The 10,102-nt window shown below is 34.4% G+C and overlaps 1 protein-coding gene across 2 annotated transcripts in view; it reads right to left on the reverse strand.

The window, feature by feature from the left end:
- The window catches only part of LOC128998240 (protein DENND6B), a 42,806-nt gene extending 34,884 nt beyond the window's left edge, over positions 1-7,922 (reverse strand). For both annotated transcript variants that reach the window (XM_054424288.1, XM_054424289.1), the window contains exons 1-3: positions 7,651-7,922; positions 3,585-3,825; positions 1,689-1,961 (exon numbers count right to left, since the gene is read on the reverse strand). In XM_054424288.1, coding sequence (XP_054280263.1) covers positions 1,689-1,961; positions 3,585-3,794 — 483 coding nt within the window. In that variant the 5' untranslated portion in view covers positions 3,795-3,825; positions 7,651-7,922. The remainder of the gene's footprint in view (positions 1-1,688; positions 1,962-3,584; positions 3,826-7,650) is intronic.
- Positions 7,923-10,102: the final 2,180 nt, after the last annotated feature.

The following is a 10,102-nucleotide window of genomic DNA, read 5'->3' on the forward strand; positions in this document are numbered from 1 at the left end:
GCGATAATACCCATAAGTAAAATGCTAGTAGTGACCATATGAAATGTCGTTTAACACATTTTATTATCATTTTACTATCCTTACAGGGTAATAATTGCAAAAAAACAAAAAAACGTCCGCACTAGTGAGTACTACGACTATCCGCAGTACTATCCTAAATAATTAGACCAATTCGTTAATTACGAGGAAAAATGTGGTTCGGATTCCACAATAAACTGTAGGTCCCTTAGTTGCCATTAGCTGTATGGGCTATTAATTAACAGCTGTGTCTAAGGAACATGTCGGCCTTAGTCACTAACAAGACTACAAGATCGCGCCACTCATCCTACACTCATCCTTCACTCATATTTGGGTTAAAATACGCACATAGTGGCGTCCCCATCTTAAATAATTGATAATTGATAATTGATCTCAATCTTTTCTAACTTTAATACAAATTATAAATACCCAGTTTTTGGGTATTTACCCGGGCCTGGGGTAAATACCCGGGTAAATACCCAATTTATATTTACCTACCCACTGGGTATTTACCTGGCCCACATCACTAGCTGTATGGGCTATTAATTAACAGCTGTGTCTAAGGAATATGTCGGCCTTAGTCACTAACAAGACTACAAGATCGCCCCACTCATCCTACACTCATCTCCATTCATACTTGGTTTAAAATACCTACTTTGTATGGTCGCCATTTCATCAAAAAGTATTAAAGTATTAATACCAAATGCTGTTATGATTTGAGAAAAGTACTTATGAATAGTGATACCTAAAGTTTCCATAATACTACAATTATAACTATAGCACTGTATTTTTATACGACACTGTATGTTAGCTGAAAACAATAAAGTTCACCCTCTCTTAACCGTTCGTCACCGGACCTGACTAGGTCAAATAACCCAAAAGTAAGGTTGAAATGTATGTTAATAATACAAGGGTAAACTCAGCTGAATGTGTAGCAATGCTTAGTTTAGCTGTTTTTTTATAAAATACTTTACTCTTAACTAACTAAGAAAGTATTTAAAGTAATATTGTTGGTGGTATACTGTAGAAAGATAATCTGTTCCTAGTATGTTGTAATGTACTGCAGATCTTCACAGACATAATTCTATTTTATTGCTGCAATAAGGATGGAAACAGAAGTCTTTAGATCAGAAAAGGTTGGTTAAACCAATCAGTTCAGTTTTAAAATTCAAGGCAGATAAACTATCTCTATTTTTTACCGTTGAAAGTGGTTAATTTTACCTTTAACTTAACCCAAGATTAAGTAAGAGAGGGTTTACTGTGGAATATTGTGATGCCTATGAATAGCAGTACTAAATTTACATATTTGCCAAACATATTTACCTGCGAGAATGCTTGTATTAGCCATAATTCAACCACAAAAAAACGTAATGATATTAAAAGAACCATAATGTTAAAATTATCTAAAATGTATAATGTCCTTAGAACCAAATTTCACTATGGTACTGAAAGTTTATTATTCTAGAACAGTGGGGATTTATTATTATTGAGTATTGGTGTAGAGATTGGATAGTTTTCATGGACCAACTTCTTTGAAATGGAGATTTAAATCCATTTTATTAGAAGCAAACAATTCAAGATATAAAATTGTGATTGTCAGTTGAGGAGTAAGCTTCATCAGTTCATTTTGGCATTACAACTAAAAGTACAGTATATCGATATCAACCAACCTTTTGAAAATATCCTCTGGGTAATGTTATATCCTTAACTTGGCGGAAATAGACGTAACCGTAAAAATAGCCATTATCAACTTGTAAGTAGACTGGACACTTTTGATTATAAAGGAGATGTACAGGTAGAAGGTCTGGTCCTCCAGGAGTTTGTCTAATGCGGATGTGGAACTTAGTATCTCCCATGCAACTGGAGTTGGAGTCTGGGAATGCAAGGTAGCAGATGTTGGTCTTATCTTCCTCCTGAAGTTGGGCATCAACAGGATATATCACCTGAAACAAAATACTTGTTACAGGGTTCTTGTTTTAAATTTCTGAACCAGAAAAAATGTTGTGTATAGTTAGAGATGTAAAATACCTGGGTATTTATAGTTGCGAGTAACCCATTTTTCATAAATACCCAGGTGTTTATGATTACTTAGCTACACACCAAACACAATTATGCCTATATTTCTCTTAAAATAAAATTGGAAGGTGTGAATCATGTATATTTTACTCTAGTTTATCAAATTATTAGAAATTTGAATATATAATGTGAATTTGAATTATATGTGCAACAATTACTAAATTTTTCATATTTTTGGCCCAAATTCATACCAAAAGACTTTTAAAACTGTATCCGTATGTTGATGTATAATTATAGGGATAAGGGTTTGTTGAAAAAGCTTATTTTTAACAAAACATATTTAGTGGTACTACAGATACACCACCATAACTAAAGGCCACGGTCTATTATCAATTTGAGGCTTAGCCTAAGTATGATATACGTTTTATTAAATCTTTAGTCAGTAATTTTGTCAACACTTATTGTCTAGGCATTAAGACATTACTACTAGACATTACTACTGAATACAGTAGTATTTGTGTTGAAATGTGTGATTATGAAATGTCGCATGCTTTTTCAGTGACAATGAAACGCTTGAGAGCGTCAATTGATCTAGACCGGCTACTTGCCAAAGAGAACGGTGTCTCTCATCTAAAATGCTTATGGGACCTTTATTTTTTATTTTTTATTATTTATTTATTATTTCTATATACATAGATATATATTCATGTTCAGAAATGTATATACTACAGTATGAATATTTGTACCATTTATTGTAATAGCCTATAATAAAGTAAAAAAAATACAGAGAGCTTTAAGTGTATCATATAACTATATTATTAGATTTACTAATATAAAAAGTCTTGCCTTATTACAGTTATTTTATCTTCTTTCTGCGTTTCAAATAATTAGGGTACATTTATCGATATTTTCCAATTTTACAGCATATTTATTTCTTTACATGGGGTAAATTTTTATCCACAAAATAAAACATACTTCCATGTAGGGAAATAACATGTCTATATTTTTTATCTTGAATTTTTCATTTATAATTTTTTTTAGGAAAATAACAGGACTTTAATTTTGAAATTTCTTTTTGCAAATTTTAGTTTTTCAACTGTAGCAACAAATTTACCCTTAGGGATTTTTATTTATTTATTTTATTCAAAATCTCCTTTTTGTCTACAAAATGAGTATGTATAACTAGGTTATCCTAAGTAATTTAGACACTGCAAATAAAAAAAAACCTTGCGAAATCACAAAAATGACAGAAACATTAATCCAAACCATCAGGGCAGTTCTAGGGTTAAACTACCAGTAATTGAAATCTTATTTTATGGAAGTTGGTTTATTGGTGTGGTCGGTAAAATACCTAAGTACCCTAAAATTATACTTTTTTAATAGCCTAGTTTAGTCCATAGCCTCATTTATGCAGGTTTAAAACTTTTTAACGTCGTTGCATTGCTTTGGTTCTAGTTTAAAGGTTTGACTTTATTCTTTAAAAAATAATCATTGAACAATCTACAGTTAGAAAGAAACTAGAAAATGTCAAAGTTGTTGTGTTGTCCTACCTCAATTGCTTGTCCAAGTTCCAGATCAAACGTTACGATACAAATACAGTGTATCCAGTTTGAGAACCGGTCCCAAGGTGCTGGGTTGGTATCAGAAGATTGTTGTCCTCCTTCATTTTGGTTCTGTTTCCTTCTATCATAGGTTGAAGTCCCACTACATCCGCCGTGGTCTTCATTTACTGATCTCTCTTTTTTCTGTTCAGAAGCCATTGATCGACATCCATTGAATAACTACCTCCAACTATAAATGGAAATCAGAATAATTACATTATAAATCTAGACTACATTTATTAGAATAGGATATATGATTTATATTACCTATTGAAGAACCATAATTAACATTTCCTTTCAATATTGTTTGAAAACATTTAGTCTCCTTTTATACAAATATGAACATAGCTCTAAGTATACCAGCAACAAACTAAAGCTAATTAGGCTAATTTAAGTTTGGTGTGCTTAAGCTACGTTTCCATTTCTACAAATTTGTGCCGGGCACATCACAAATCTCCGAATTTGTAGAAATGGAAACAGCCTGGCACAAGTCGCGGCACAAATTTGTCCCAGTTGGAATGGAAACGGCCGGGCACATGTGCCTGCAACTCGGGCACGCGCAGGTCCTCCGAACTACCACATGCTCATAGATGCTAATAGGGATAGAGACCTTTAATTTGAGCCCTCTCCCCTCGTTCTACAACATCCCAGTCGCCCACAATTTTGATGCAAAGAATCGCCTTGCATAATTAATATATAGAGAAGGTCTTTTAGCCAAAAAAACTTCTTATCCACCATCTAGGCAGTTTTATTATTTTTCTTCTAAGTTCATTGTATGCACCAGCCATAAATAAAAAGCAGAGGATGTTATGTCATCCATGGCGATTTGTAGAACACAATATAATCAAAATCAGCCACCGAACCTCACCACATCACAATAAGAGAGAAAATACCTTGTCTGCCAGTTGTAGTCGCGGGACTTGTGCCTGGAATGGAAACGGCATGACAAACTACGTGCGACGTGTGCTGCGACATGGTCTCGACATGTGCCGCGACTTGTGCCAGCGACTTGTAGGAATGGAAACCTAGCTTTAGTAAACCATATACCTAATAAATTAATTAGCCTAATATGATGTGAAATACACCTCTAAATGGCAACAAAAAAGGGGTATAATTTAAGACATGATATTCAGTCCTAATCCATTTTTTTAGAAACTTCAACTTAATACATTTTGGAAAGCTGAAGTTTAATTTTCAAGAGACTACGGTATATCTGGATTGGATGCTTACAGCAAACTGTAGGCGTCACATACCACACAGTAGTAGAAGGCCTACGTTACTAGACTGGAAAACAGTTGTTTACCAAACAAGTGGGGTTTGTTGAGTGCTGGATTTCCATACAAGTTCAGTACACACATTTCGAACAAGTGACATATGATATTTTACGTTATAAAACCCTAATCTCAGGGCCTTAGAGTATAATTAGTTTTGAGGCACGATTATTACAAGACACACCAACTTAAGGACTTAACAAATTCGTGCCGGATTTAGGTTCGACCTTTTCCCGCCCTGGGCCCAATTAACCCGCATGGCCCCTTTCCCTTAAGTAGAATTACCCCACCGATCGCTGCGAAATCTTCATATCCCGCTATTATGGAGATATCATCAGCCGCCACCTGCAATTGCTGCAAAATCATGTTAATCTCCTGCGATCAAATAGCAGGATTTTTAGATGCAGAGAATCTGCTTCCCAAACTACGATCAGAGTTCAGAAAGAACCGTAGCACTTGTTTGCTGAACCATTGCTGAATATGTTTGCAGACTTGTATGGGACGAGGGACGGAGGCAGGTGTAGCTCTGTAGTCATGCTCGATTTTTCGCAGGCCTTTGATTCTACAAGCCATAGTTTACTGCTATCAAAATTGTAACATATAGATTTTCATTGCAACGTGAATGCTTGGTTTGGGTCTTACCTGGAAAACAGACTGCAAGTGACCAGTGTGGGTACCAATATCTCACCTCCTCTTGAGACATCAAGGGGAGTAGCTCAGGGGAGCTGTCGGGGGCTCATTTAGTTTACAATTTACACTGCAGATCTGTCCAGATGTGGGAGTCACTGCAATGTGCATTCAAATGCTAATGACTGCCTAGGCCTATTGCATTTCTCGTAACGAGATTCAAGCGACTGATCAAGCTTTTGCAGGGAGTGAACAATGATCTGATTAGAATAGGCGAGTGGTCACATAAATAAGGTTTGAAATTAAACGCTGAAAAATGCATGATTCTTCGTATTGCCCCACTACTCTTCACTGAGTTGCAAATGGAGACATGCACGTTCAACTCGAAGGAAACCCTTTAATGGTCAGGGATACTGTCAAGACGTCGGGTGTTGTACTTGACAGTGGCCTCACATTCTCGGGCCACATCACTTATGTTTCCCAGGTGGCTTTGGGAAGGCTGCATGGTCTATACCGGTAAAAAGAATCCTGCCAGAGACAGCCAAGCTGGAGCTGGTACAGTCACTAGTGTTGTCAGAGCTCCATTACTGTTTTCCTGCATACGGCAACATCATCACAAGGGAAAATATGTCCCGTTTGAAAAAAGTGCAGAACTCCGCAGTTTGGTTTGTTTACGGTATCCGTAAACATGAACGGGTATCCCCTTTCTGGGATGCTGCGGGGTTGCTGTTCTTGGATGCTGTGTGCAGGGTCCAATCTTGGCCACATCCACTGCATTGGTTCATCAAGAGCCCAAATACTTGGTGGAAAGGCTTGTGGCACGTGGGGAGGTGACTCAATGCGAGACCTGGCACGCTCGTTTATTCAAGGTATTTTTATTTTTTCTCTTTGTGCCATTTAGTTATACAGTATTATACTTTTGTAATTATTATATTTTTTTTACGTTAAGGATTGTATAATTACTATGTAAATACCACGAAATGTATTATGCCAGTTGGTAAATAAAATGTTATTTCATTTCATTTCATTTCATTGGCACATCGCCTTGTCTACCAAAAGTGCGCCTAGAAGTGGGTAGGAAAGGGTTTTCCTACTTTGGCCCAAAGATTTACAATGACCTCACCTTTGACCTAAAATGGCTGGGAATCCTGCCTATTAAAAGAAACATAAACTAGGTAATAATAATTGTATAAAAACTGTAAAATAATTGTACACATATTTTTATTTCATAACACAAACTGTCTGTTAATTATTTTCAATCTGCAATCGACACAAAATCATGATCATCTCCTGCAATTACAAGGACATCATCATTGTGACTTGCAAGAGTGTAGAAAATTATTAATATCACAAAAAAAATTTTTGTTCTAAAAACATTGTTTTTGTTTAAAACACTGCAGCTCCCTTTCGATAAATAGAGCACTATTTCACTACTCGCAACTTCACGGAGATCTTATGTTTTAGGCCTAGTTTATAACCACTCTCTTTTATTAGAATATTAGACTACTTAGTATCAAACTTTTGTTTGCTGTTTAGCCTATTGTTTGTCACCCACTAGGTATTTAAATTGTGCAAAAACAGTCTGGATGTAGGGTTGTATAAATTTACAACTTGGTTCACTATAACCTAAACTTTACTTCTTAAATGAAACCTAATATCAAAACATTACATACAGTCACAAATCCGCATAAAACCCGACCTACCTTCCCCAAATGGGGTACAGTTTCTTAACTGGGCTACGCTAATATCGATTGTAACTATCGATTCGATTAGTAAACCTTCATGCGATTTTTTCACCATCAGCAAGTTTGGTTGGTTAGGTTAGGTTATGATAGCTTCATTTTATAATAGATATAGGCTATATAAAAATATCGATTATTAATCAGTATTTTCAATTCGATAGTTTCAATCAATATTAGCATAGCCCAGTTAAGAACCTGTACCCCCCCAAATGCCTAAATAAGAGCTACTTGACAAGGGCCTAGGTTAATAATTATTGACCTACTTGCTACTTTGGTCCTAAGCTCAACTTTCATTTGGTTAACACAAATGTATGTATCGAGAAGTTTAAACTCAACTAACTTATATCAAAATGTATTTGTATAGGCCTAACTAACCTTGAGACGTGGTTGCATGAAACACTCAACAACAGGCAGACTTCTGACAATTGTATCTCAGCCCTAGGCCTATATGATGTATACATCTCTTATAAACCGTCACAGGATCAATTTAGTTTCATAAAAAGTTGATAGCATATATTTTTAGTCTAGGAAAAGGTAATCCAAAAAATGCAGCACATAATTAACATTTATATTGACGATAATATTGTTATATATCTAATCTAAACTTTCTCTAGGACTTCACTTAGGAATATAACCTTAAATCAAATTAAATCACAGTGTTGCCACCGCGTTGTTGCGATTTTACCCTAAAGGCGGGCTAAAATTACCCTAAATTACCCTAAATCTACTTTGAGTTACCCTAAAAATTACCCTAAATGTTAATATTTGTGTTTAATGCTATAAAACATTGTTAAAATCATATAAATCTTACATAAGGTGGTTAATTATACTAAATGAAGTTCCAATATCAATCAATTTACATAAAATTATACTTGATTCTAAAAAAACACCCGAAAGAAGAACAAAATGTCGATATTGATCAGCTCTATCGACTATCGTATAACGAAAAATATCGAATCAAGAACTATCGTATTTTTTTTACTGTATCGACCCATTACTACTGTTTTTGGACAATCATATCTTTAAAATACAGTACGGTACCACCAAAGCTTTAATCTATACCGGTACATATTTCTTGGCACAATTTGTAAAATAATCCAGTTTAATCCAATTCAATCACATAATTAAATATCAAACCCAGTAATGAATAATATTTCATATTTGATTAGGCCTATAACGTGTTATAGAATCTAATACATTCTAAAACAGATAATTCCCAACTATTGATAAGATCGATTAGGATAACTTTTATGAAAAATTCATAATAGCAATCGATTTAAACCGGTTGAATCGATTATGATGGTTTGGCCATACTATGTAATGAACGTTTTTTGCCAAATTTTGAAGTTTTTTTTAATTTTTTAGTAAAATTTCCATTGTAATTCTAACTTTTAGTTTTACCCTAAAATTACCCTAAATCTACCATTACCCTAAACTTTACCCTAAGACCAGTAAATTACCCTAAAAAAGGGTAATTACCCTAAAAGTGGCAACACTGTTAAATCAAATCACTCAGCCAGTTTCAGACATGCCATCACAAGCTAAGCTTATGTATTTTTTTCATCTAAACAATCAACCAAAACCAACAGTAGAGAGTATAAACAAAAAAATATCCTCTTTGGCAGTTGGGCATTGAGCAAAGTATGTTTATGAATTCCTTTAATGTATATTTAAATCAATATATACATAAAATGACAGTATAAGTATAAGTTTATGATTTAATGATTATAGCAAAGTTTAATTAAGTTTTGATTAAAGTATGAGCTTTTTTTAAGTTTAACACGCTATAGATCCTAAAAGAGTAGGGTTAGAGAGAAAATGCCAAGAGTAAAAAAGTCTTATAATTGCTTCTAGTAGAATCTAAAAAATACCCCCGCCGCAGCAAACCTGCAGACTAAGCGAATTTCCATTTGACTGATTGGATTTACACTGAAATGTGTACTTAAAAATATAACATTTATTACCGATTTAAATAGAATTAGTTTGAAGTTAGAAGTATAGAACAAGTACTTAGGTTTGCTGCATCAGGGAGGGTAAACTGTTTTTTTTTTGTAAAATGTTAGTAGTTAGTAAGAAATAAAAACATTTTCCAAATTTGATCAAAATATGTTAATAAACAAGCAAACTACAACGGTTTACTTATTCTCCATAAGAATAACATGGGAATTTTAAATTTACAATGTTTTTAAATTTTCTCCGTAACCATTAGGCGCATAATAACACTTCAACATACTTAATTATTTGTTTTTTTAAGCTCTACAAAATGGTTTGGAAAGAAATTGCTAAATTTTATGTTTTTGGGGTCAAAAAATGGGAAAACCCTATTTTTACCCCATAAAACCCCCCGTAAACCCCCGTTCCCATGGTCCGATCATGCTGGATCGCGAACTCGTTCGAATAAACGTAGGTTTACACGTTTGTACCAAATTTCATCAAAATCGGATCATTTTTGCTCGAGTTATCGTGCTAACGGATATATATATATATATATGAATTTGAACGGATGGTGTTTTTGGCCTCTAGGGACCTCAAAACGAAAAAAAATCGGTCCCGCGTCCAGGTCTTACCATGAGTACTACGGTAATAGCTTATTCCCTATATGGGAAATTCGCTAAAAACATAAAATAAATAAAGAATCATTAAATACATGTTCCGTAAGAGATTTTAAGGTTAACCGCCATGTTGGAAAACGACGGCCATTTTTGAAAATTTTGAATTCATAATTTTTATGTCATTAAAAACTAGTTGAAGTTCTCCGTTTAATGTTCTCTCTAAATTTAATAGTTTCTGAGATACCAATGATGGCACAGTTAAGTTGTTCGCCCTG

Source organism: Macrosteles quadrilineatus, unplaced genomic scaffold (assembly GCF_028750875.1).
Source record: "Macrosteles quadrilineatus isolate MER2022 unplaced genomic scaffold, UCM_ALF_1.0 Scaffold_7__1_contigs__length_78375512, whole genome shotgun sequence".
Taxonomy (NCBI): domain Eukaryota; kingdom Metazoa; phylum Arthropoda; class Insecta; order Hemiptera; family Cicadellidae; genus Macrosteles; species Macrosteles quadrilineatus.